Source organism: Camelina sativa, chromosome 7 (genome assembly GCF_030686135.1).
Source record: "Camelina sativa cultivar CO46 ecotype springtype chromosome 7, ASM3068613v1".
NCBI lineage: Eukaryota > Viridiplantae > Streptophyta > Magnoliopsida > Brassicales > Brassicaceae > Camelina > Camelina sativa.
This window is the reverse complement of record NC_141886.1, coordinates 33,047,136-33,072,933: the sequence shown is the minus strand read 5'-3', so window position 1 is coordinate 33,072,933 and position 25,798 is coordinate 33,047,136. Positions and strand designations below refer to the sequence as shown.

At 35.1% G+C, this 25,798-nt stretch overlaps 6 protein-coding genes and 2 non-coding genes across 10 annotated transcripts; 7 read left to right on the top strand and 1 right to left on the bottom strand.

The window, feature by feature from the left end:
• The first annotated feature begins 3,044 nt into the window (after positions 1-3,044).
• LOC104703767 (sulfite exporter TauE/SafE family protein 2) lies at positions 3,045-6,571 on the top strand. The gene is made up of 4 exons (XM_010419843.3): positions 3,045-4,119; positions 5,502-5,648; positions 5,743-5,898; positions 6,001-6,571. Exons 1-4 carry the CDS (start codon positions 3,340-3,342, stop codon positions 6,307-6,309), a joined length of 1,392 nt encoding a protein of 463 aa, XP_010418145.1. The 5' UTR covers positions 3,045-3,339; the 3' UTR covers positions 6,310-6,571.
• Positions 6,572-8,240: 1,669 nt separating this feature from the next.
• LOC104703766 (putative transcription factor At1g61730) lies at positions 8,241-9,798 on the top strand. The gene has a single exon (XM_010419842.3). It carries the CDS (start codon positions 8,402-8,404, stop codon positions 9,563-9,565), a length of 1,164 nt encoding a protein of 387 aa, XP_010418144.1. The 5' UTR covers positions 8,241-8,401; the 3' UTR covers positions 9,566-9,798.
• Positions 9,799-11,114: 1,316 nt separating this feature from the next.
• On the top strand, positions 11,115-13,913 carry LOC147941972 (anthocyanidin reductase). The gene is made up of 6 exons (XM_010419840.2): positions 11,115-12,419; positions 12,495-12,661; positions 12,750-12,950; positions 13,032-13,191; positions 13,267-13,480; positions 13,599-13,913. The coding sequence occupies exons 1-6, from the start codon at positions 12,287-12,289 to the stop codon at positions 13,750-13,752; spliced, it is 1,029 nt and encodes a 342-aa protein (XP_010418142.1). The 5' UTR covers positions 11,115-12,286; the 3' UTR covers positions 13,753-13,913.
• A 1,185-nt stretch (positions 13,914-15,098) lies between these two features.
• Positions 15,099-16,836, top strand: LOC104703765 (anthocyanidin reductase). Its single transcript, XM_010419841.2, has 6 exons — positions 15,099-15,357; positions 15,432-15,598; positions 15,692-15,889; positions 15,971-16,130; positions 16,208-16,421; positions 16,550-16,836. The coding sequence occupies exons 1-6, from the start codon at positions 15,225-15,227 to the stop codon at positions 16,701-16,703; spliced, it is 1,026 nt and encodes a 341-aa protein (XP_010418143.1). The 5' UTR covers positions 15,099-15,224; the 3' UTR covers positions 16,704-16,836.
• Positions 16,837-17,344: 508 nt separating this feature from the next.
• Positions 17,345-17,459, top strand: LOC147941971 (U5 spliceosomal RNA). The gene has a single exon (XR_015563044.1). It is a non-coding gene; the product is annotated as a U5 spliceosomal RNA (small nuclear RNA).
• Positions 17,460-18,675: 1,216 nt separating this feature from the next.
• On the top strand, positions 18,676-18,791 carry LOC147941970 (U5 spliceosomal RNA). Its single transcript, XR_015563038.1, has one exon. It is a non-coding gene; the product is annotated as a U5 spliceosomal RNA (small nuclear RNA).
• Positions 18,792-19,271: 480 nt separating this feature from the next.
• Positions 19,272-20,780, bottom strand: LOC104703764 (DNA-directed RNA polymerase subunit 10-like protein). Of its 2 annotated transcripts, none has more exons than XM_010419839.3 (4): positions 20,600-20,780; positions 20,399-20,457; positions 19,664-19,758; positions 19,272-19,552 (listed from the first exon to the last, which is right to left on the bottom strand). In XM_010419839.3, the coding sequence occupies exons 1-4, from the start codon at positions 20,633-20,635 to the stop codon at positions 19,527-19,529; spliced, it is 216 nt and encodes a 71-aa protein (XP_010418141.1). In that variant the 5' UTR covers positions 20,636-20,780; the 3' UTR covers positions 19,272-19,526. The 2 variants fall into 2 exon arrangements, with proteins under 2 accessions (XP_010418141.1, XP_087315469.1); XM_087459343.1 differs by having other exon boundaries at positions 19,272-19,516; positions 19,687-19,758; positions 20,600-20,766.
• Positions 20,781-20,818: 38 nt separating this feature from the next.
• On the top strand, positions 20,819-25,018 carry LOC104703763 (uncharacterized). Of its 2 annotated transcripts, none has more exons than XM_010419837.2 (3): positions 20,819-21,157; positions 21,400-21,568; positions 21,662-25,018. In XM_010419837.2, exons 1-3 carry the CDS (start codon positions 21,044-21,046, stop codon positions 24,892-24,894), a joined length of 3,516 nt encoding a protein of 1,171 aa, XP_010418139.2. In that variant the 5' UTR covers positions 20,819-21,043; the 3' UTR covers positions 24,895-25,018. The 2 variants fall into 2 exon arrangements, with proteins under 2 accessions (XP_010418139.2, XP_010418140.2); XM_010419838.2 differs by having other exon boundaries at positions 20,867-21,157; positions 21,665-25,018.
• The last annotated feature ends 780 nt before the right edge of the window (positions 25,019-25,798 follow it).

The following is a 25,798-nucleotide window of genomic DNA, read 5'->3' as shown; positions in this document are numbered from 1 at the left end:
TGTTTAAATCAGATTTCAATTACTATGTTATGCTTGAACGTAAGTGATTGATAATTGTTGAAACCAACACATTTCAATAGTTGTGTGCATTTTTATACCATCAATTTCGAATTTTCGACTAAAATTTGGACTTATGCCAAACCGCGCGTAACTTCATGGTTAGAAATTGGTCTCTTCTTCTTCACTCGACTACAACAGAATAATATCATTAAATTGCAAGTTGCTTTTACAGGTTGCGTGTTAAACCCTATAATTGAAAGATATACCTTGTTCATATATAATCATAATTCTTTGTATAATCATATAATTGCAACATACATAATTATTTTCATCCTCATAGTATTTATATACTCATAGCTAAATATGTGTCGGTTCCCACATTGCGTGGACTTTAATAATTAAATACGAAGCTCTCTTCTCTTATACTCAAATTATATTGAAGATTTCATTATAACTCTAAAAATATCTACCCCTCCTCTAAAGAGAAAACATAAGGTTGTACTTCACTATTTCAGATATTTAAAGAGTATATGTGAATGGAAGCCTTACTTGATCTGAGTGGTTGTCGAAATTTTCGATTTCTGAAGAATATACAATTTATGTTAATTAATGGAAATAATAGTATCGAAAATCTCCAGTTTGGTATGATAACATGCATTACACTTACGATTATTTTATTTCCCTGACGATGAATGGTACAATTGAAATTATAATTTCATATATTAAACGTTCTATAGAGTAATTAATTAAATTAAAAAAATCACTCATGTTGTTAATTCATCACGTAAACCAAACGTAACGATCTATCAATGATCTGATCTGGAAAACTATCCTATGTCTGATCATGAGAATGTAATATTGATGACTTTAAGAGCCGGCACATATACTAAATACTAATCATTGTTTATATAACGTATATGTATAGCTTGTAAGCTGAATGTTTATATATAGTTGGATCATAGTACAAGCATGACTCGGAAGACTTTCCAAAAGCCAAAAAGTATATCAAAACAAATCGATTACGACTTTAACCATAAAGGACACAAAACTTTTGGTTAACATAATAAATTGCATGGAAAATATTATGCACTAGGTTGTTCTAGATAATGTAAAGAACATACCTGATCATGACTGTTTAAAAATAGGAAGATGACACATACAGCTTTTAAAGTCTCCTTTCAGGTTTTAACGAAATATCTATTTCTCCATATGGCTTGATATATTAAATTATGTACAAATAAAACATGTATATAATTTTTTTTGTTTAAAAGTTAACTTGTGTAGTTGTACAAACAATAATTGGAATATTCATGTTCCTAGATTCAGTATCGGACCTGTAAATGTTAATGTATATGTGGAATGCGTGTATAGTTTTATATTCTCCAGTTTAATTGATATCAATCTCGTATTTAAACATTATACTAGATATCCATCAGCATAACTATACTAACTAAAAAATTTATACAAAATGTTATCTTTTTGGATAGTTACGAATTTATAGCACGATTAAAGGATCTCTTTTTGTTAGGTAATAAAGCTTTAAGATCAACATAGTGTTATAACATAAATATACTATACAGATAATTAGATTGTGGGTCACGTATATACGAATGATTTCTTTTTATTTGTGTAGCTTAAAATCGCCTGCTTTATTATAAACTTTTCGTCCAAGAAACCTATAACACCACACAATTAAGTTATCATCATTTTACATACAAATTAACTACATCTTGTATTTAAAAAAAGTTCAGAGCAAGAAACGTATAGATCACAAAACATATAATTCCATTCCATCAGAAAAGGTGTTTAAAACTTTGAAAACATTTATGATCAATTTTAGAATCAGTTATTAGATCAAATTAGACGGCGTATAAGTGAGGGTCGACAAACATATACATAGACAAACATAGATACTCTATATTATTATTATCAAGTTGGTCGTATATGTGAGCTGCAAGTTGGTCGACATAATACGAAACATTACAATAAGTTTTTTTTTTCAGCCTACTCATGACTTTAAAGATAAGTATTCCATTAAATAAATATAACTTTCACATAAATTATTGTACACTGATTTGACAATTACCTGCTTACTTGAATTAGATTAATATTTAGGGGGGAAAAAGCATGAGAATGTCTCAATATCGTTCGACTAAACATTAATTGACACATTTATTCATTATAAAAATAAAATAAAACTCCTATTTTTTTGGTTAAAGTCAACAAGATTAACATGCATGTGGATTATATTCTGGTATAAAATTTTGCTTGTTGGTACTTTGACATATTAAAAACAAACTGTTTCCATGTGGTCGGACGGAACATGGGGATTTCAAAAATATAGAAAATTTTACATTTGGCTTTTGGGTATATCTATATTATATGGGTTTCAGTAGATCAAAATTAAAACATTGTAAGTAATATATCAAAATTGTATATTATCTCTTAGAAAGGTGTTTTATGTTTGGATTTGTAAAACAGCAAATCATGGTTACCTTTTTTGGTTATTTTGGTTTTTCAAGTTAAAAGGTGACTTTTTAATTAGTATTGGGCAGTTCGTGATTTCCAGGTATACTGTCTATATATCATACAGAGAATTCGGAATCATCTACTCGTCATTGTTAGCTAAAATGAAGAAGGTTGATTAATACTATTTCAAATAAATAAAAGTTTAATAATAAAAAAAAGACTTGGTGGAGTAAAATATTGATTTTATTCATAATTTCATATCATCAATCATAAAAGTGATAGAAAATATATTATTCTTTTTCTTCTGGACTCAAAAAACAAATTATTAGGTAATATTATCACAATTCAACCTAATTAAATACTCAAATTAAATTGAACCAAATGAAATCTAGTGTTATCTGTTAACTAACAAAATTATTTGTTGAAAAATATAATTATTTTGACAAACTTTGAAAATTATAAATATCTCTCACTTTTAAAAATTAGTGGATCCTATGAAAAACAAAGTCCCCCTCCATAATTTGTATGGTTTAGATACATTACTTTACATTTTAACAAAAATAAAAAATAATGGTGGGAACAAAGTAACATAATGCTAACAAGGTCTAATAATGGGTGTATATTTTATTTTCTCACCACTTGCCAAGGAGTTGATTTGCCCCTTTTATCTTTCTATTTCTGTTTTTATTTTCTTCCACTTTCTACTTAACAAATGCAAACATCACTCTCTCTCGCCTCTCGTCTCTCCAATTCTTCTATATAAAGTTATAAAAGAGAAATCAAACACACACACACACACAAAAATCCCAAAATCTCCTTAGAAACCCCATAACTTTCAGAAACTTAACCAAAAACTCCCCATTTATAAAAATGAGAAACAATTTCATCCCTGTGATTCTCTCCTTCATCACCTTCTTGATCTTCTTAACTCCATCAATCGCAGAACAAGAACATTCAGTTCTCTCCCCCGTAGATCAATTCCTCAACCAAACAAGCTCATACCTAAATTTCACAGAAAAATTCAACCAACCAAGAATCGAGTTCACAACATCAACAATCATCGCAGCTTTACTCTCTTTCCTCGCTTCATCGATCTCAAGCGCCGGTGGAATAGGCGGTGGAGGTTTATACGTTCCGATAATGACAATAGTCGCAGGTCTTGATCTAAAAACAGCTTCAAGCTTCTCAGCTTTTATGGTTACGGGTGGATCTATAGCTAACGTGGGATGCAATCTATTCGTTAGAAACCCTAAATCTGGTGGCAAAAACCTAATCGATTTCGATTTGGCTCTTTTGTTGGAACCATGTATGCTTCTTGGTGTTAGTATTGGAGTGATATGTAATCTCGTGTTTCCCAACTGGTTGATTACGATTCTCTTTGCCGTGTTTCTTGCTTGGTCCACGTTAAAGACTTTTGGAAATGGGATTTATTATTGGAGATTGGAATCAGCGATGGTGAAGATTAGAGAATCATCAAGTCAAGAGGATGATGGTGAAGATGATGAGGAGGAGAAGATTGAGAGTTTGAAATTGCCACTTTTGGATTATGAGAGACCAAAGAGGTTTCCATGGATTAAGCTTGGAGTTTTGGTGATTATTTGGTTATCTTACTTTGCGGTTTATCTTCTTCGTGGAAACAAATATGGCGAGGTAATTAAAAGGTTTTTCATTTAATTTCAATTATTAGTAAGTAGTTGTTGTTACATTTAATGAACCGTATTTAAATGACTTTTTAGATCTGCTTAAAAGTCCAAAATTTGGAATTGACAAATTAGACTAGAGACAGACAACAAAACACAGTATTTTTAAGGAAAGAAAAAGCCAAAAGGCTTGAAACTTTATCCAGAAAAAAAAAAATTATTTAGTTTTCATGATTATCTCAATATACATGAAACTACATTTTTTTCTCGTTCTGTTGAATTTTTTTACAAGTTACCATCACTTTTTCTGGTTACCCAATTTCTTTTTGATTGGATAATTTGTAGATTTCATTTCACTGATATGTACCTTCTCTAACCGAAACTTCTAAAACTGTTTCTTGAAAAGAATTTTCTTACCATTAAAGGAAAAAATAATGTCATGAAAAAATAATGATTCTGTAAGATACAAATCGTGTATTCTAAAGCTAGTTTTAAGTTTCATTTTCATATATCAATTAATTTTTTTTTTGCTTATACTAGGATTATACAGATATGTCAAAAGCACGTTAATGGAGTAGTTAGGTGAACTTTACGATTAAGATTAATGAGGAGTAAATGAAACACGTTTGAATTGTTCGATCATCTACCTTCATGACATATATCTTTTCTTTCTTTAAATTTGTGGTATCATCACGTGGTGAAGATGCGTTTGGAAAATGATAGAGAACATTTTTTTTTTTTTTTTTATAAAAGCGATAGCGAACTTGTTCACGTGAAAGACAGGTCATCATCATCAATAATGTTTTGGTTTTTTGGGATCGGTCGTAAGTGAAACAATAATAGAAACAATACTTACGTGTCTTTTTCTTCCTAAGATCTTTTCCTAAGAGTTGCACTTTTTTAGATTCCGTTACCCTTTCAAAGATGCTTTGGGCTACTATTTTTTTTGTATTTTCAGAAGTGACATTTTTACGTGGCTAGATATATAATATATGTGTATCAAAAGCAAATTCTAGGTTACAAAATAGATATCTACATTATTTTTAGAATTTTGTGAAAGTTGTTTATGTTCATTTCTATTTTATTATTATTATTTTGGGTAGGGTAGATTCTCTTTTTGAAAATCTAGATACAAACAATCTCTTTTGAACCGTCCAGATTTGTTTTTTGTCACTTTCGTTTGGATTCGACTTCATTTTTTTTTTCTTTTTCTCATAAACCAATTTTGAGTAATAGAAAACCATAACCAAAAAAAAACCGGATCAAACATGATAATAAATTAATAAACCGACTGATTACATTAGAACCAAAACCATATCAAACATGTTTTAGTGTAACCCAAACCAAAATAAGATTAACCCAAATCAAACAGTTCATACTTTGCAAATTTAGGGAATCATATCGATCGAGCCCTGTGGAATCACTTACTGGCTTCTCTCGTCGACTCAAATACCACTCACTCTCTTCTTCACTCTTTGGATTTGCTTCAGTGACAATGTTCAAAGCCAACAATCATCCGAGTACCAAGTCTCAGTAAAGGTTCGATTTCACATTAATCCAACAAACATTCATTAGTTTTCGAAAAAAAGACAAGAGAATTGACGAGTGTCCGAAAACAATTTTTTGCTTGCAGGATGTAGAAGATTTGAGATCAAATGATGGAGCAAGATCAAACAAGTGTATGTTTCCTATAATGGCTCTTTTAGCTGGAGTTTTGGGTGGTGTTTTCGGTATTGGAGGTGGAATGCTCATTAGTCCTCTTCTTCTTCAAGTCGGCATCGCTCCCGAGGTAATTCAAGTTCTTGGCTCGATCCGACAACACTCTGTTTTTTTCTTGGGCCTCAAGTTAAAATCACTCTGTTATTTTTGTTGTTGTTTGTTCTATATACAGGTAACTGCAGCGACATGTTCTTTCATGGTTCTGTTTTCATCAACAATGTCTGCGATTCAATACTTGTTGCTAGGCATGGAACATACTGGAACCGCGAGCATATTCGCGGTTATATGTTTTGTGGCGTCACTCGTGGGACTAAAGGTGGTTCAAAAGGTTATAACCGAGTATGGAAGGGCTTCCATCATCGTGTTTTCGGTTGGGATCGTCATGGCATTGAGCATTGTGTTGATGACAAGCTACGGAGCTCTTGATGTTTGGAATGATTATGTCTCTGGTCGTTACATGGGTTTCAAGTTACCATGTTGAGACCAAAAAAAAAAAGCTGGTTTCTTTGGTTAAATATTATTTCACAATAGATGTGTATATCATCATATCATCGTGTTTTTGCTCTTTCATTCATATGGTCATTTAGAAGTCAAGAAGCTCTCTATTTCTTTCTTTTGTATGATTTTTAAATTCACTATTCAGAATGCACATCTCGTGCATTCGAATATATTTGATCAAAATAAGCTATGTTGTGGATCTAAATTCAGATTTTGATATCAAATTATATAAGTTATAATTGTCATAATGCTGTCCACAATTGCCGCTTTTGTAATCTGGCAACTACATTTTCACCAGAAGGAGATTTGAACTATAGTTTTGAGTTACTCATAAATAAAAAAGTTCTTGGATTAAAACACTTGGAGACACTCTTCTTAACAAAGATCAACTCTCACAATCGGTTCCTTTTTACCCAAGAAATCAAAACAACATAAGCTAAACTGGTTTATTGGTTCTAAAGCGAATTATAAGCATAAGATTAAAAGATACCTGTAATAAGTACTCTTATATATAGCTCATCTGATGCTTACGCCGGAAACACTACCAAAGAGAAGACGAACACCGGCCTAATGTTGCTGTCGGAGATGTTGGAGTGTACTTGGAGTATCTCCAACAACAACAATCCGGATGAGTTTCAGTGGACGAGGTTTAGGATTTTTAGGGTTCTGGTGGAATTGGACAATTTGAGGTGGGTTTGAAGAAACCAAGCTAGAGAAGAGAAAAAATGGTTTTGGTGCCACTCGGAAACAGAAACAAAAACAGAGCAAAAACAGAAGAACAAGTCGATGTTAACGAGTTCGAGCTCTCAGAGTGTAAGGCACATCAAGAGAGCCAATTCGGACAATGGCTTTGGTGCCTTAATGAACATCTAAGGTAGCCTCAAAGTGTCAGTTTTGTAGGCAAACAAAAGACTCAGGTTAAAGCCATAACCATCAACAGAAGCCTAAAATCCTGGAAAATCCTAGACGATGATCTTGTCTAGGTCATCCCATGATTTTAAAACTCTGTTGAGGTCGTGGTTATAATCCCAACTAAATTCATCTCCTGGAGTTGAAAGTCATGGCTCTTGTTTGTTTTTTGGTTTACAATATTGTTGAACAATTTTGGTATCATATATTGAATGTACTTGAGAGCACAAGAGTATGGCGTTTTGTGGGACAAGACAAGGATCATGCATTTGAACCATATTTCTTCAACTTCACATGTTATGTTTCGGGCTTATTGACCAATAACAAAGAAAATTAAACTTGTTGAAATGACTATTTCCTTTATTCAAAACAATCAAAGCCATGGACGCATTTAATATAAAACAAACTTTTTGCTACAGTAAATAAATTTTACATTCATACCAAAAAAAAAAAAAAAACCAACAACAACCAACAATCAAGGACCATGGTGTTCCTACCAAAAAAATATAAAATGTACCATCATGGTGTTCATCACGATTCACGAGTCTCATGTTTTTTTTTTTTTTTTTGAGCTAATTGTGTCTGGGAAAAAATGGGCTCTAGGCCTGTTAGTAATTCATGTGCGTTCTACAGATCTTGGACTTCTTACTTCAGATAAAAGAAGAATAGAAGTTAGGCATGAACAACAAAGCTAATGCCCAAATATTTACACACACCTTAATCTGCTACAAAAGAGTAAACGATTATGTAATGTTTGGGCTAAGGTAATGTTTAATCTTTATCGGCGGTGTAAAGTGTAAACGATTATGTAATGTTAATCTTTCTTAATGATTTGAAGGTAATAAATTCAAAAAAGTCATATTCCATTGAAACAAAATATATTTTCCAAAGCGACGAAACTATTTAATTTCCTAATTTCTTTGACCCAAAAAATAAAAAGTAAATTACCCAATAAATAATTATTTAAAAACCCTAAAATAAATACTAAATAAAAAGATCTATTGTTGGAAGACAGCAAACACTTGAAACTTAAAAAAGCTCACACCTTTTTATATACCTCTCTCCTCCTTCACCCTTTCTCTTGCCGTCGTCTCCTCCTCACGCTCTCTCACAAACCCTAAAAACCTTCTCTCTCTCTCTCGATTTTCGATCTTTTCACAGCTCCAATGACAAAAAAGCTCAATCCTTTGGAAGACCCACCATCCGCTTCTTCAAGCGACGACGACGACATCGAGACTTCAGAAGCTGGTGAGCCTTCAGACGACTCTTCTTCATCTGAAGATGACGAATCCTCCAAAGCTCCAATCAAATCCCTCGCCTCCGCTGCCGCCGCCGCCGCTTCATCTAAATCCACCGTCGTCGCAGAATCGGATTCTGGATCGGAGACTGAAACAGATTCGGACTCTGAATCGACGAACCCTCCCAATTCTGGATCTGGCAAAACAATCTCAGTGAATCTCAAGAAGAAAGAGGATCCGACTTCGTCTGCTGCTTTAGCTTTACCGGCTGCTAAATCAGGAGGAACCAAACGCCCAGCGAGTGAAGCTGCTACAGCTTCAGCTAATAAGCGAGTCAAGAAGGGAGGGGAAGAAGAGAGTGTAAAGAAACCAGGTTCTCACAGACTATGGACTGAAGACGATGAGATTGCTGTGTTACAGGGGATGATCGACTTCAAAGCCGATACAGGGAAGTCTCCTTATGAAGACTCAAATGGGTATTACGATTTCATCAAGAAAGATATAAGCTTTGAGGTAAGTAAGAATCAATTCATGGATAAGCTTAGGAGTTTGAGGAAGAAGTATATGGGTAAAGAAGTTAAGAATGGTGTTGAACCTAGTTTTGCTAAACCTCATGATCAGAAAGCTTATGAATTGGCAAAGATTATTTGGGGTCCTCAAGGGATTGCTACTGAGTCTAATGTTAAGTCTAACGGTGTGTCGAAAAAGAGCAAAGCTAAGAAGAAGCTTGATTCCGTTAAGCAAGAGTTGGTGTATGCTGGTTCTTCACCTAATGGTAAAAGGGATGATGATGGTGATGGTGATGATGATGATGATGATATGGATTTGGTTGTTCATGGAGGTGGTGGTTCGAGGAAATCTGATTTGTTTGAGAGTTCGTCTCTCGTTCGAATGATTGCTGGTTGCGGTGTTGATGAGTATTATGTGAAGCGACAGTGGAGTTTGTTGCCTGTTGAGACGAAGAAGGTTGTTGAAGAGAAGTTGAAGTTGTTGCAAGCTAAGGAGTTGGAGTTTGTGATGGAGAAGACTGACTTTTTGCATGAGGTTACATCTATGATTGTTGAAGCTTCTAAGAACAAGAAGAGCCATTAGATATATATAGATTTAATCGGTTTTTTTGAACTAAAATTGAATTTGCAATGTCTTCCTCCTTTTAGTTTCGAATTTTAGGATTTACTCTTCTTCTTCTTCTTCTTTCCTTTGATCTTTCTATGTAACTTTTCTGGTTTTTTTTTTTTCATGTGGTTTCATCTTTTGTTAATCTCTCTATTTTGGATTTGTAGCTTATATATTATGAAATACCATGGAAGTTAATTCTGCCAAAAGCTTGAGGCCTCTTAATGTGACACTCCGAACAAGAAGATATCAGACGGACAAGTTTGGTAGGATTGAGTAAAAAACATTATGTGTTCTCTTGTTAAGTATATATAACTGCAAAGATGTTGAAATCTACATTTCAACAACACAAAGGTCAAACTGGTGATAGGAACTTTGAACTCTTTTTTTTTTAATAACTTAGCACAAAGTAAAACTGAAGAATCACACAACCTTTCTTTAAAGCATTCTTTTCTTTAAAACTTTTGGTAACATTGCTTTGTGACAATCATCAAAATTCAAAATCGTGGGTGGGATAAATTGGTCGATGATAACGAAGTAGCAAGTTAATAAAGTTTTTGAGTCTTTTTTGAATCTTAGGTGTAGAAGTTGTTATCACAAAGCACACGTGCTTAGTACTAGGCTACTAGCCAACCTATTAGCTATTAGCCTGGCTTAGGTCGAAAGGGCTTCCCTGTTTTCTGCTTGACCTTCGTAGCGCATCAAAGAGACTTCACTACATCACTTTTTTCTCTCCAAGTAGTCAATAAGACTAGAGCCAACTATTTGATTCGGCTACACTTCTCGACTTCATGAATTCACAGAATGAAAATGAAAAAGGCAACCATTTAGAGGGGGATTTGCGGGTCTTATTCACCACTTTCAACTGACTCCTTATCCCATCAACAGAAACCTACTATAGAAGTCTTGGCTTAATTAATATCCGTTATCTGCGGTATCCATATCCATATTCGTATAAAAAAACAGATATACGGTAAGACGGATACAAATATAGATAGTAAAATAACGGATAATTCTAAAGTTTGGACCGGATAACGGATATCCAGATATGTTTAGGCTCACTTAAAAATTTGTCACTTAAAAAATTGTCATTAAGGAAGGCCTTATGACTTCATTGTTAAGTGTTAAAAAAGCTCAACAAAATTGTAAGCCCAACATTTTTAAGTGCTTTTATTTTTATTTTAAATATATTAAATAAATCATATGACAAAAGAAATAAGAAAAAGCCATGCCGACAGTATTCCTCCTCTGCAACAAGGTTTTTCTAGTTCTTAAAAGAAAATGGACTAAACCACCAGCAGGTTTACTGAAATGCAATGTCCATTCTTTTTTCTTTTTTTTTCTTTAAATAAAATGTAAAATTTATTTGATACAACTTTTTTACATCAAGGGTAGTATTTGTTTGAAAGTTTTTAACATATAATTAGCCTAACAATATAAAGAATATTGTCCTCATCTCGTTGCAGACCATGTAGCCATATAACCTGCATATATATAGCTTCCATTGTCTTCGTCACGGATGGAAGATATCCTATTTCGAACTTGTTTGTCTATGCGTTGGATGAGAAGAGTTGATGAGATCGAAGCTTCCCCATGTCGACGACTGTTTCTTTCCTTCTACAGACTACAGCAAATGAATTGTAACCTGAAATGTATATCTTAACAAATACTACATCTTGTCTTTCTCCAAAGACTTGTACCCGTGATAAGTTTTAGCTTGTATAGTCACCCAATCTGTCGAGAACTTGATTGTAAGAACTAAGAAGCTTGGAGGTGAGACCTTTCGGTCCTTTCCACACATCTTTTGTGTATTGACAATTTGACATGCAAAGAAGAGATGGTTTCTAGTTTCTTGTGGATCACGGCATGTATAGAACATAAGATGAAGTGGCTCCCGCATTCCATTTCAACATTACGTCTCCGTTCGTTAGTCGATTCCGCGTTACAAGCCATGTGATGAACGAGAGTACTTATTCTGGCTTGTGACAACCAGATTCCCTTGTACAACTCTATCTGTGGACCTGATTTACACGCGTAGCTTCCCACGACTCCTCCGTGTTTCAGCTTCCGCCACGTCTCCTTCGTGTTTCAGCTTCCGCCAGAGATGTGTGTTTTACTTGCTTTTGACCAGATTGCAGCAGAGCTTAATTAATTTTCTTCTTTTGTCTCTTCAGAGGTAAGTGATCTCCAAATTGATAAAGTTGAGATATGGTCTGATTGTGCAGCTGATGTTGAGGCAGTTAAAATTCCGGTTAACTGGCCTCGTTACCACACATATCTAGAGAAAATCCATCGACTTTTATCTTGTTTTGAAAGACCTATAGCTTTCACCTTGCTGTACCAAAAGCTTAAAATTCTGTGGCTAAAGATATTGTCATGTGTAACTCATGATGGCCGCTTCAATTCTTATCTCTCAATGGGTGGACCATCTTAGATTCTTTAAGGATTGAGGACGAACAACGTAATGTGAGAACGACGTGGTTTGTTTGAGTCGTTGTTATATTTGTTGGTTCTTTACTAGATTTTGGCATTTGAATTATTGTAGCCGACAGAAGGAAAAAAAAAACCCTGCCGACAATTTAGCAATTTTTTACTTCTTATATATATAGAAGTCTCAAGACCCTAAAACTCATAATATAACAACCGAATCTCAATCTCTCTGTTTTTAACATTAAAAAAAATCAGAATACAGTCGACATGGCACAGACTCTTACATCCGCCGGAACGAAGAAGGTTTGTGTTATCGGTGGCACAGGAAACTTTGCCTCAATTCTCATCAAGCATTTGCTTCTAAGTGGCTACAAAGTTAACACCACAGTTAGAGATCCAGGTTCTTCACTTTCTTCTTTCTTCTTCTCTTTGTGTCTTTTGAATGTTTAGTGACTCTTTAATCATAACATTGCAGAAAATGAGAAGAAAATGGCTCACCTTAGGCTACTTCAAGAACTTGGAGACCTCAAGATCTTCAAGGCGGATTTGACCGATGAAGGGATTTTCGATTCCTCATTCTCGGGATGTGAATACATCTTCCATGTCGCAACGCCGATCAACTTTAAATCCGAGGATCCTGAGGTCTATCTTAAACAGAATGTGCATGCTTTTTTTTTTTTTTTTTTCTCATAGAAACAATTTTCAAGCTATTCTTTTTTTCAATGTTCAGAAAGACATGATCAAACCGGCGATACAAGGAGTGATCAATGTGTTGAAATCTTGCGTAAAAGCAAAATCAATCAAGCGTGTGATCTACACTTCTTCAGCTGCTGCGGTTTCCATCAACAATCTTTCTGGACCTGGACTTGTGATGAACGAAAAAAACTGGACTGACATTGATTTTCTCACAAAGGAGAAGCCGTTTAACTGGGTAGCTACACTTTCTTGTGACACAAGCTAAGTTTTTCTTTTATAAACCAGCTTAACTTACTTCTCTGTTTTTTTTTCCTAGGGTTACCCTGTCTCTAAGATGTTAGCAGAGAAGACAGCTTGGGAATTTGCAGAAGAGAATAACATCGATCTCGTTACCGTGATTCCGGCACTGATAGCCGGAAACACTCTACTCTCCGATCCTCCGAGCAGTTTATCTCTCTCCATGTCTTTAATCACTGGTAAGCACGAACTTCGCCATATTATTACCTTCTGTTTCACGAAAAGAAATCAAGATGATCTTGTGTTGTTGTTAGGGAAAGAAATGCATCTGACTGCTCTCAAGGAGATGCAGAAGCTTTCTGGCTCGATCTCGTTTATTCACGTAGACGACGTAGCTCGTGCCCATTTGTTTCTTGCGGAGAAAGAAACTGCTTCTGGTCGCTACATTTGCTGTGCTTACAACACAAGTGTTCCAGAAACTGCGGGTTTTCTCAGACAGAGATATCCTAAGTACAATGTGTTGTCAGAGTAAGCATTGTTTTCAATAGAAATTACATTTTCTCTCGATAGAAATTACAAATTTTTGATGGAAATTTAGTTTTTTTTCTTTCATATTTCTCATCAATTTTTGTTGTAAATCTGTCAGATTCGAAGAGTGCTTGTCGATTCCGAAATTGATGCTTTCTTCGGAAAAAATCATCAATGAAGGCTTTCGATTCGAATATGGGATCAATGAGATGTATGATCAGATGATAGAATACTTCGAGTCAAAAGGATTGATCAAAGCTGAAGACTCTTGACTCTCATTCTATGTTGGCTTTAAATAATATGTTGGTAGACTTTATATGTCTTCTGATACATAAAAACTACATACCTTTAAAATGAACTTTAAACAAGATTTGTTCGAGCACGGTTGATATACCTATTAAATTCTATTACTCTAAGAAAGCTTGTTTCTAAATTTGCTCTTTAAATACAATGTTACAATACCATATTCAAGGAAGATCCTAATCTATTATTATAAAAATAACGTGTAGAAATTATTATTTTGTTTGTCCATTAACCACCGAACCATATACGTATCCTAGTTAAATAATAGAATTTTACTAATCAGTATGACAGTGGAAGATCTTTACTAATCAAAACAATTAATATGACAGACTTGAAAATATTTTTGGAAATATGTCGTACTTTGAACTAGTTGTGACAAACAAATATGTCGTACATATCTAATGGTGAATCGAGGTAATCTGATTGGTTCGATAACTCGTCTCTCGTTCGAACGATTGCTGGTTTCGGCGCTTACGAGTATTATGTGAAGCAACAGTGGAGTTTGGTTCCTCTTGAGACCAAGAAGATTGTTGAAGAGAAGTTGAAGTTTTTGCAAGCTAAGGAGTTGGAGTTTGTGTTGAAGAAGATCTATGATTTTTGAAACTCTTAAGAACAAGAGCCATTAGATTTAATCGGTTTGTTTTTTTCTTTCTAAAATCGAATTTGCAATGCCAATGCCTTCTTCTTTTGTTTTTGTTTTCGAATTTTAGGATTTACTCATCTTCTTCTTCCCTTTGATCTTTCTATGCAACTTTCCTGGTTTTTTCATGTGGTTTTTTTTTTTTTTTTTTTTGAACAAATATTCATAAGGTTTTATCTTTTGTTAATCTCTCTATTTTGGATTTGTAGCTTTATGTATTATAAAATACCATTGAAGTTAATTCTGCCAAAGCTTGAGGCCTTAATGTGACACTTGAACAAGAACATAGCAAATTATGTTAAATCAAACGGACAAGTTTGGTAGTATTGAGTCAGAAACATCCGGTGTTCTCTTAGTAACTGCAAAGATGTTGAAACCTACACTTCAACACAAAGATCAAACTGGTGATAAAAAATTTCAATTTTTTGTATATAACTCATTTTAAGATCGGCAAGGTAAAAACCCGAAGAAAAACAACCTTTTTATAAAGCATTATTTACTTTTAATCTCCGTTACATTGCTTTGTGACAATCATCAAAACTCAAAGTATTGAGATAACTTGGTAGATGATAACAAAGCAGCAAGTCAATAAAGTTTTTGAGTCTTTTTTTGATTATTAGGTGTAAGAGAAGTTGTTATCTCAAAGCACACGTGCTTACCTTCTAAAAAAGCTCTATCGATCAATGGTTGTACCTAATGAGCGAAGACTTTACTTCTTTATATAGAAGTGTCAAGACCCTAAACTCATAACAACCAAGTCTCAATCTTTCTGTTCTAAACTGTAAAAATCAGAATACAATCATGGAACAGAATTCAACACCCACTGCAACGAAGAGTGCTTGTGTTATTGGTGGCACAGGAAACTTGGCTTCAATTCTCATCAAGCATTTGCTTCAAAGTGGCTACAAAGTTAACACCACAGTTAGAGATCCAGGTTCTTCACTTTCTTCTTTCTTCTTCTCTTTGAATATTTTGAATGTTTAGTGACTCTTTAATCAAACATTGCAGAAAATGAGAGGAAAATGGCTCACCTTAGGCCACTTCAAGAACTTGGAGACCTCAAGATCTTCAAGGCGGATTTGATCGATGAAGGGAGTTTTGATTCCGCATTCTTGGGCTGTCAATACATCTTCCATGTCGCAACGCCGATCAACTTTAAATCTGAAGATCCTGAGGTCTATCTTAAACAGAATGTGCATGCTTTTTCTTTAAACTCTAGTAGAAACATTTTCAAGCTATCCTTTGTGTTTTTTTTTTTCAATGTTCAGAAAGACATGATCAAACCGGCGATGCAAGGAGTGATCAATGTGTTGAAATCTTGCGTTAAGAACTCTATCAAGCGTGTGATCTACACTTCTTCAGCTGCTGCGGTTTCCATCAACAATCTTTCTGGACCTGGACTTGTGATGAAAGAGAATAACTGGACTGACATTAATTTCCTCAGAAAGGAGAAACCGTTGAACTGGGTAGCTACACTTTCTTGTGACACAAGATAGGTTTTTCTTATATAAACCAGCTCAACTTGCTTCTCTGTTTTTTTTTTCTAGGGTTACCCGGTCTCTAAGTTGTTAGCAGAGAAGACAGCTTGGGCATTTGCGGTAGAGAATAACATCGATCTCGTTACTGTTATTCCGACACTGATCGCTGGGAACTCTCTCCTCTCCGATCCTCCGAGCAGTTTATCTCTCTCCATGTCTTTAATCACCGGTAAGTGTACGAATTTTACCATTTTATCCTCTCCTGTTTCACGATAAGAAATCAAGATGATTTGGTGTTGTTGTTAGGAAAAGAAATGTATCTGACCGGTCTCAAGGAGATGCAGAAGCTATCTGGCTCGATCTCGTTTATTCACGTAGATGATTTAGCTCGTGCTCATATGTTTCTTGCGGAGAAAGAAACTGCTTCTGGTCGCTACATTTGCTGTGCTTACAACACAAGTGTTCCAGAAACTGCGGGTTTTCTCAGACAGAGATATCCTAAGTACAATGTGTTGTCAGAGTAAGCATCTCTTTCAATAGAAATTACATTTTTTTTCTCAATAGAAATTACAAATTTTTGATGGAAAATTTAGTTTTTTTTTTCTTTCTTTCATATTTCTCATCAATTTTTGTTGTGAAATCTGGCAGATTCGAAGAGTGCTTGTCGATTCCGAAATTGATGCTTTCTTCGGAAAAAATCATCAATGAAGGCTTTCGTTTCGAATATGGGATCAATGAGATGTATGATCAGATGATAGAATACTTCGAGTCAAAAGGATTGATCAAAGCTAGAGACTCTTAATTTTTGTTATGTAAGAATGGAATTTATGAGTATATGAGATCTTTGATCTCTTTCTCATTCCTATAATAATGGCTTTAAATAATTATGTTGGTTTGACTTTATATATCTTTTGAATACATAAAAATTACATACCTTTAAAATGAACTTAAAATAACAAGATGGTTCGAGCACGGTTGATATAGCAATGGTAGGTACATGTTAAAATTCTATTACTCTAAAGAAGCTGGTTTGTAAATTTAGTCTTCAAGTGAAAAAGACATGAAAAGACTACTTAAATACATTACACGAAATTTTGTCTTTCATTTTTACGAAATTTTAGTAATGTTGTCATTGTTATTGAGATTTTAGCAAACCGAGCAGTGACGATGCGACCTTAATTTGCTTAGATGCAGGAGACGAACAATAATGATTCTTTGATTTCGTTGAAATATCAATTTGGTTGTGGTTAACAATTCTATTGGTGGAAATACGGGGAAATGGATTTAGTGTATACAGAATAAATCATCAGTGAAACGACGGCGTAAGAGTAAAAAGAAGTATACGTAGTTAGGGAGAGAGTCCCACATCGGATAGCTAAGAGTTTGATAGTAGTGAAAGATGCTTATAAAAGAAGGGTCTTGGTCTTTGGTTAATAATCACGCAGCCATGTGGTGAGCACAATGCGAACTATTCTTTCGCCTTTTACTAAAGAATACCGTGTGCTCTCCACGCATAAGTGGCATACGCCTATTTTTGGTGGGATCGATCTTCGGGTCGACCCAACATTATTATCAGTTTATAACTTTGAACTCAGTTAATTACATTTAGCTCCTGCCATATAGTCGAGATATATAGTTAATTACTTAACAACAAATTTGTTGTGTTAGCTTTGTCCTTATTTTATCGAATTCTAGATTTAAAACATGCTCACTACTAATTTCTGTCAATCACTACATCATCAATATAATAAGCTTTTCAAAATAAAATTAGTTTCAAACTTTCAAAAAATGTAATAGAAATTCGGATTATTTTCATTTCAAAGTTCAAATATTATATATATTAAAGGTGAATTTGGAAAAAAATTGCTGGAATCAAACAATAATTTTGATTTTGAATTTTTCCTAACCAAATCCAAGCAGCATATATTTAGGTTGATTTGATCATAGAGATGGAGATATTATTTCCAGAGAGGCAGGGACGAGTCAACAACAACACATAAAGGAGGTAGACAATGATCATAGAGATAGGATGGCTAACGCCGCAAGCAAGAGATAGAAAAAGTAAGTTTTGAAAAACACACACAACTAAGACTCGTAATAGTTTCGAGCCCATTCACACAACACGAGATAACAGTACCACACTTAGTCTAACAAGAGAGTAGCCAGAGAGGAGAGAATATTTCGGTGATATCAACATTGGAAAGTGCCTTCTCCCGTGAATGGATGTAAAAAAAGTGGAGCTTGAAGTTCATGACTTTGATGAGTGTTTTCTTTTTTACATTGTATGCATCCCATATTAGACTAATTATATATTACAGAATTTATTTTTGTCTCTTCTGTTTTTTTTTTAATCCGCATTCAGACCAGTTACTGAATTATCTTTGGGATATCCATCAGTCACTGCATATGTACTACTTAGAGAAATCACATATGTTCGTTGTTGAACAATCCACTCAATCTATTCCTTAGAATTTTCTAAGAAATTATATAATTCATTTCTGGGTGTCAATGGTGTCAGTCACTTTAGTAGTAAAACTTTAGATTTTTTTTACCTAAAGCATAATATTTAATAGAGCTATGTGAAAAAGTGTGACCGAATTGATATTGGTAAATGGATATCTGTAGAATAAAAAACAAAAGTGAAACGACAGCGTTTATGATAAAAAGAAGTAGTTTGGGTTAGGGAGAGAGTCCCACATCGGAGAGCTGAGAGTTTGTTAGTAGTGAAAGATGCCTATAAAAAAATGGTCTTGGTCGTTTGTTAAAAACTACGCAGCCATGTGGTGAGCACAAAGCGAACTATTCTTTCGCCTTTTACTAAAGAATACCGTGTGCTCTCCACGCTAAGTGGCATACGCCTATTTTTGGAGGGATCGATCTTCTGGTCGACCCAACATTATTATCAGTTTAAAACTTTGAACTCAATTAGTTGAGCTCCTGCCATAGTTAGATATAATTAAACATCCTCTGTTTCTTGGTGTTCCATTGAACTTATCGAAAATTTTGTTGTATTAGCCTTTTAATTTCCATTCTTTTATCGAATTCTAGATTAAAAACATGCTTACTACTAATTTCTGTCAATCACTACAACATCAACTCTTTCACTAACCAACCAATGAGATATTACAGTAATCTGTTCCAGGTCCATGAACTCCCCTAAGTTCATCTACATGCACAAAGTTGAAAATTTATTATTCTTTATTTCCGTGGAAAGAACATTATCACAACTACGACGAAAAGAATAAAGTTTTCAGATTTATAGAGGGACACTGTTAAATTTTTTGTGTTTTGCATATATGTTTCTTGTTGTTTTCCTTTTAAATATGGTTTATTTACTTTTTTTTTTTTGTTTCTCGGGGAAAGCCTATTCTTACTTCTAAAACCCTGAAACAATCACATAAAATTCAATAGATGACAGAATCTACTATATAGCTTTGAGCTTTATTTGTGGCTCAAAAGGTTGTCTACATTTTCTAAAACCCCACAAGAACATGAGAAAACTCAACAAATTTTTGAAACATTGAGGTTTATTATCGAGAGAGAGAGAGAGAGGCAAGAGAAGCCTTTTCATATGGATGAGCATGAGATCGATGCATCACTCCTTCACTTTTGTAGTGCATCTTTTTTAGTTGGAATCAGATTTCTCCATAGCTGCAAGGAAAAAAAGTAGTTCAAATAAATTAAACAAAATTTACAAAATAAATAAGAAGAGAGGATAACGTAGAGCGTGCAAGGCAAAAGAACTAGGTGTAGAGATATTACTGTTGTAGTTTAGAAGCTTTTCGATTAGATCGACGTGAGTCATAAGCATACGCCTGCAGCAGTAACGGACTAACCCAAGTGCATCAAGAGCATCACTACATATTCCAAAACCAAATATCAAATTTGCAGTTAGAAAAAAAACGCAATTTGAGAACAGAAATTATACAAGCCAAATCATGGAACCTAACACCTAGTACCAAAATGGCTAAAAGATTACAATAGAGATACAAAATAAGAGAATTGAAACATCTCAGTAACATGATTTCATGCTTTTAGTAACAGAGATAACATCTATGAACCTCAAGATTCTATGTAGCTTACCACCTAAAAACAAAAGGGGATGAAGATTTATAAAACTAGAGAGGAAAACAAGAGAATCAAATACTTTCAGTGACCAACCTTCATGCTTCTAGTAAGAGAGCTAACATCTATAAACCTTCAAGATGATCATACAATACAAAATTCAATCTTAAACCATCAAACCATTCTATTATCATATTCCTCTATTGTTCATCTTTTAGAGGACTATACGGATACGAGTTTCATACTCTCGTTTTAACATATAATGTCAGAAACATGAACACTAATAAATATAAAACTATCAATATTCTTCGTCTATACAAAGAAAAGATGAATAATCAGAATCTCATCATGTTCTTCCAAACAATTTCTCTCATAAATTATGACAAAATTTAATAAGCATAATAATTAAAAGATGGCTCTATATATACATACCCTTCGGCGTAATCAGCCTGGAGAAGCTCAAGGTATGTATCCCATTTATTCCCAATCACCTAAAACACCAGAGAGTAAACAAAACAAAAAAAAGCTTCGTAAATCTCAATTCTAAAAACCCTATAGAGAGATTTTGTCACATATATATATATATATAACGAATCGAGATCGGAAGATAAAGAGAAGAAAAATAAACGAAACCTTTCCACAAGTAAAGCAACGAACTGGGACGATCATCGTGAACAAATCGAGTTTTTAAGACCTTTTTTTTTTATCGTCTCTAAGCGATTGATTCTTCTTAGGGTTTTATGATCTCTCTCTCTCTCTCTCACTTTCGTTTCGTCGTCGCAGAAGCAAATTTAGTTTTCGTGTCTATTTGCTTAATTCTACTTTAATAAATAAAATCTCCTTATTAGCTACACGGCACCGTATTTGATTTAAGTAAATTAAACTAAACGTCATCGTATTAGGTTTTAGTTAGAAGAAAAAACATTTATTATTATTTTATTCCTGGGGAAAATAAAGAGAAAAAGTTGTCTTCTTCTTCTTCTTCTTCTTCGTCTTCATCTGCTCGATCTTTTTACTTTTTCCGGTGAAATCAAATTCGTCTCGCGGCGGAGGTAAGTGAAGAAATCAGACGGGAAAATGTTGGAGAAGATCGGATTACCTCCGAAGCCATCTCTAAGAGGAAATAGTTGGGTCGTTGATGCTTCTCATTGTCAAGGATGTTCTTCTCAATTCACTTTCATCAATCGCAAGGTTTTTTTTTAATGTTCTTCTCTCTCTCTTACTCTTTCGTCTTCTCTCACTTGCTTTATCGCTATCGCCAATCTTTTTAAAAAGTTCTTCGTCGAGTAGTCTTCTGGATCTAATTTTGAATCCCGTTCATTTGAATCATCTGTTTCTGGCAATAGTCTCATTCGATTGATGCGATTTAATGATAGAGAGATAAGGTTTATGAGTGAGTTTTATGTAATTTTTTTTTTTGTTTTGGTTTGTAGCATCATTGCCGGAGATGTGGAGGATTGTTCTGTGGAAGCTGCACTCAGCAAAGGATGTCACTACGTGGACAAGGTGACTCACCTGTGCGTATATGTGAACCATGTAAAAAACTTGAAGAAGCTGCACGGTTTGAGTTGCGTCATGGTTACAAAAACAGAGCTGCTAAAGGTAAACACATACCTATGCTTAGGTTTTCGTTACTGATCTTATCGATGATCTGCTAGTTTTTTTTGGATTTATAGAGGTTGTGGATTTGTTCAGCAGGTAGTTCTAAAAGGAATTCAAAGAATGAGGATGATGTTCTCAGTGAGATTTTAGGCTCTGATGTTGATGTATCTTCTTCTTCGGAATCAGTGTCTAGTACTGATAGGATTGTTTCGAAAGAAATGGGAAGTAGCAGCAAAGATATGGAGTTGGATGCTGTCTCAGCTAGTCCTGAAGATTTGCGTAAACAAGCAGTGGAAGAGAAGAATAAGTACAGGGTTCTTAAAGGAGAAGGAAAATCTGATGAAGCTTTGAAAGCGTTTAAGAGAGGGAGGGAACTTGAGAGACAGGCTGATGCGTTAGAGATTTCTATTAGAAGGAACCGGAAAAGGGCACTCTCTATGCAAAATGTTTCCGAGACGAAGAACAAGGCTGCTACAAAAGAGTCTAGCAAATCTCAAAAGCCTCCACGTCAAGGGGGTAAAGGAAATGATGATTTGGCAGCTGATATGAGGGAGCTCGGGTGGTCTGACGATGAAGAAAAAAAACCAGCAGCTGTAAGTTTGGAGGGAGAGTTTTCGTCTCTTCTCCGTGAAATTCCACTAAGGGCTAACCCTCAGAAGAGTGGGGGAATTGACAAGAGTCAGGTTATTGCCCTTAAGAAAAAGGCTCTTGCCCTGAAACGTGAAGGGAAGCTTACGGAAGCTAAAGAGGAACTGAAAAGGGCTAAAATTTTGGAAAGGGAACTTGAAGAGCAGGAACTTTTGGGTGGGGCTGATGAATCAGACGATGAGCTATCTGCACTTATTAATAGTATGGATGACGACAAAGAAGATGATCTGTTAGCTCAATATGAGGGGGGGAGCCATGATTTCGACATTAGTAATCTTGTGGGAAATGTAGATGATATTGGAGTTCATGGTGAATATGATGTCACAGACGAAGATATGGAAGATCCAGCAATCGCTGCTGCATTGAAATCTTTGGGTTGGTCTGAGGATCCTGGACACCGTGAGAATGTCCACACTACAAAGAACAGAGATGAAATCTTAGCTGATATTCAGACATTGAAAAGAGAGGCTCTTAATCTAAAACGAGCTGGAAATGTCGCAGAGGCCATGGCTTCACTAAAGAAGGCAAAATTACTTGAGAAGGAACTAGAGGCTGCTGATACACCCTCACGAACTGTTGAATCAACTGGGACTGAGAGGGACACGAGTCCGAAAATTCCTCCCAGAAGCAGGCTAGCGATTCAGAAAGAACTTCTTGCAGTGAAAAAGAAAGCGCTTACTTTGAGAAGGGAAGGAAAGTTTAACGAAGCAGAAGAAGAATTGAAGAAAGGAGCAGTTCTCCAAAATCAGTTTGATGAGCTGGACAATTCGTCAAAGCTAGCTGCCGTGGGGAAGGCCACTCGTGAAAAAGGAAATCTTGGAAATGATCTGCCTGATATTAATTCTCTGGATGATGATGGAGAGGTGGATGTAAAAGATGAGGAGTTAAATGATCCGAGTTACTTGTCGATGCTAAAGAACTTAGGTTGGAATGAGGAAGATAATAATCCTGCAGGTTCTTCATCAGAAAAATCTGACCCAGTTAGTTCTCTACCAGGGAAAACAACAGAAACTCTAGGTGCATATGAAGTCCGTGTTACTAAACCAAGAAGAAGTAAAGCTGAAATACAACGAGAACTCTTAGGGTTGAAAAGAAAGGCTTTAACTTTGCGACGACAGGGTAACGTTGATGAAGCCGAGGAAGTTCTGAGCCAGACAAAAATATTGGAAGCTCAGATAGTGGAGATTGATTCAGGCAAGAATCTTTATGCTGACAATGATCAGCTGAAAAAACAATCTAATGATATTGCTGCCGCTAGTGGGATCAATGAAGGCGATGATAGCGTTACAGAAAATGATATGAAGGACCCAGCATTATTGTCGACTCTTAAGAATTTGGGATGGGAGGATGAAGAACCCCAAAAAAGTGAAGCTGCCTTAAGTTCTATGCAATCAACGGGTCCACGGATAGCAGCCAAAAGCAAGGGCCAAATACAAAGAGAACTTCTAGACTTGAAAAGGAAAGCGCTTGCCTTCAAACGTCAAGGGAAAATTGGAGAGGCTGATGAATTATACAGTAAGGCCAGTGTTTTGCAGGCACAACTAGCAGAGTTAGAAACCCCCATGATGGAGACGAAAGGCTCAGCTTCTGCAAAAAACCCTGAGAACTATATGGACGTTGATTTATTAGTTGGATTGCAAATGGAAGACAAAGCAGTAAAATCTGCTAGTGTTTCTCATACTGCTCAAGATAGTTATGACTTGTTAGGAGACTTTATCTCCCCTGCTAAATCCGGTTCCTCTAACGTTGTTTCTCAACCAGGCCAGCAGCAACCAAGTATGATGGATTTGCTGACTGGTGAGCACTCTGAGAGGTCTGAGATTCATGCAGAAAAAGGAAATGCTGAGACCAAGTCAGACTTTGGCTCAGGAAACAATCAAGGCACTGTACAAAGAGTGGCACGTGAAGAGTCAAAGCCCAGTAATATTCAATCAGCTGCGGTTCAAAATACATCTCCTCAGAGCAACCTTAAACAAGAAATTCTGGCTCATAAGATAAAGGCACTTGCGTTTAAGAAAGAAGGAAACATGAGTGAAGCCAAAAAGGAATTGCAACAAGCAAAATTGTTGGAGCGGAGACTACAGGAAGGAGAAGATCCCTCTCCTGAAAAAATGGGACGAGATAATATGGTTTCTACAACGCAGGATCCTCCTGCTCGAGAGAAAGAGAATAGTCCTTCAAGTTCAGCTCCAAAGGCAATGTCTGGTCGTGACCGTTTTAAGCTGCAGCAAGAATCACTAAGCCACAAACGTCAGGCCATGAAGCTTCGGAGGGAAGGTAAAATGCAAGAAGCTGAAGCTGAGTTTGAAATTGCCAAAACTCTTGAAGCTCAATTGGAAGATTCAACATCCTCTAAACCAGAACCAGTGGACGATGTAGCAGTGGAAGATTTTCTCGATCCTCAACTCTTATCTGCCCTTAAAGCTATCGGATTAGACAATCCTATAAATCCCCCATCGGTGAGCAAATCAGGCACAACACAAGCTGCTGTGAAACCAAACCCAGTGAAGGAGAGTAATAATAGTAATAATAATCAAGAGAGAAGTCAATTGGTGGAACGCATCAAAGCGGAGAAAGTAAAAGCTGTGACACTGAAACGTGAAGGGAAACAAGCAGAGGCATTAGATGCTCTTCGACGGGCAAAACTTTATGAAAAGAAATTAAACGCTCTTGCTTGATTTGATTCTTCCTTTAATTAGGAATTTGTAACATAACCGTAAAATCTTGCTGTGAGTGTTTTTTCAGATTGGTATACTGGTCAGAAACAAATTACATTTCAATAACCGTATTTGTTGATGGAAACTACATAGAAGACTCCTATACATTTGAAATCAGACCTTTCTCATTTGCCTGTTACTTCCATTTCCATCCATTGAAGCTTATCTCTCCCTAGGGTAAGATCCCATCATTTCATCATGTATGATTCTCGATTCATTTTCATAATGGTCTATCTCTAAACTTGGTCATCATCATGGTGACTATTTGAAAGCTGCAACATAGCTCTTGTTTTGATTTTGTAAGACTTGTTACTAATTGTAATATAAAATTGGCAAATAGTGTGACCGTCCATTGATTTTGTATCAAGTCTTCGATTTCAACTATTTACCAATAGTGTGACCTTGGAAAATCAACGGTCTTGTTTTGTAACTATGACCGTCCATAGTTAGACCTTCGTTCGATTTTCTCGAATAAAATAATTGAAGACTTGTTACTAATGGTAAATAAAAATTGGCAAATACCAAATAATTAGTTGCATTTTAAAAAAGATTTTAGGCGAGTGACATTTTTAAAAAGATATCTCAAGATATTGGCATTTCTGAATTTCCCAACTTTAATATTAAATTTAAAATTTAAAACAACATAGAAAATAAATAACATATGTATATAGGTATATATATACGTTATACAACTATAAATATCATACTACCCCTGGTCAAACTTAACTAGATGAAAAACAAAAACATTCAATGTAGTTTCTTTTAAATTTAATTCTATTAAAGAAATAAAGGAATTTTCTTTTGACTATAAAAAATCTATAGAAAATATATAGAAAGGTTATATTATTTTCCAACTTTGACAAAG

Coding starts and splice junctions, on each gene's coding strand:
- LOC104703767 (XM_010419843.3), top strand. CDS start 3,340: ATGAGAAACAATTTCATCCCTGTGATTCTCTCCTTCATCACCTTCTTG. Junction 4,120..5,501: donor GTGGAAACAAATATGGCGAG/GTAATTAAAAGG, acceptor TTGCAAATTTAG/GGAATCATATCGATCGAGCC. Junction 5,649..5,742: donor AGTACCAAGTCTCAGTAAAG/GTTCGATTTCAC, acceptor TTTTGCTTGCAG/GATGTAGAAGATTTGAGATC.
- LOC104703766 (XM_010419842.3), top strand. CDS start 8,402: ATGACAAAAAAGCTCAATCCTTTGGAAGACCCACCATCCGCTTCTTCA.
- LOC147941972 (XM_010419840.2), top strand. CDS start 12,287: ATGGCACAGACTCTTACATCCGCCGGAACGAAGAAGGTTTGTGTTATC. Junction 12,951..13,031: donor AGGAGAAGCCGTTTAACTGG/GTAGCTACACTT, acceptor TTTTTTTCCTAG/GGTTACCCTGTCTCTAAGAT. Junction 13,481..13,598: donor AAGTACAATGTGTTGTCAGA/GTAAGCATTGTT, acceptor TAAATCTGTCAG/ATTCGAAGAGTGCTTGTCGA.
- LOC104703765 (XM_010419841.2), top strand. CDS start 15,225: ATGGAACAGAATTCAACACCCACTGCAACGAAGAGTGCTTGTGTTATT. Junction 15,599..15,691: donor TTAAATCTGAAGATCCTGAG/GTCTATCTTAAA, acceptor TTCAATGTTCAG/AAAGACATGATCAAACCGGC. Junction 15,890..15,970: donor AGGAGAAACCGTTGAACTGG/GTAGCTACACTT, acceptor TTTTTTTTCTAG/GGTTACCCGGTCTCTAAGTT.
- LOC104703764 (XM_087459343.1), bottom strand. CDS start 20,635: ATGATCGTCCCAGTTCGTTGCTTTACTTGTGGAAAG. Junction 19,759..20,398: donor CAGGCTGATTACGCCGAAGG/GTATGTATATAT, acceptor TGGAATATGTAG/TGATGCTCTTGATGCACTTG. Junction 19,517..19,686: donor ATGACTCACGTCGATCTAAT/CGAAAAGCTTCT, acceptor AAAAAAGATGCA/CTACAAAAGTGAAGGAGTGA.
- LOC104703763 (XM_010419837.2), top strand. CDS start 21,044: ATGTTGGAGAAGATCGGATTACCTCCGAAGCCATCTCTAAGAGGAAAT. Junction 21,158..21,399: donor TCACTTTCATCAATCGCAAG/GTTTTTTTTTAA, acceptor TTTGGTTTGTAG/CATCATTGCCGGAGATGTGG. Junction 21,569..21,661: donor CAAAAACAGAGCTGCTAAAG/GTAAACACATAC, acceptor GGATTTGTTCAG/CAGGTAGTTCTAAAAGGAAT.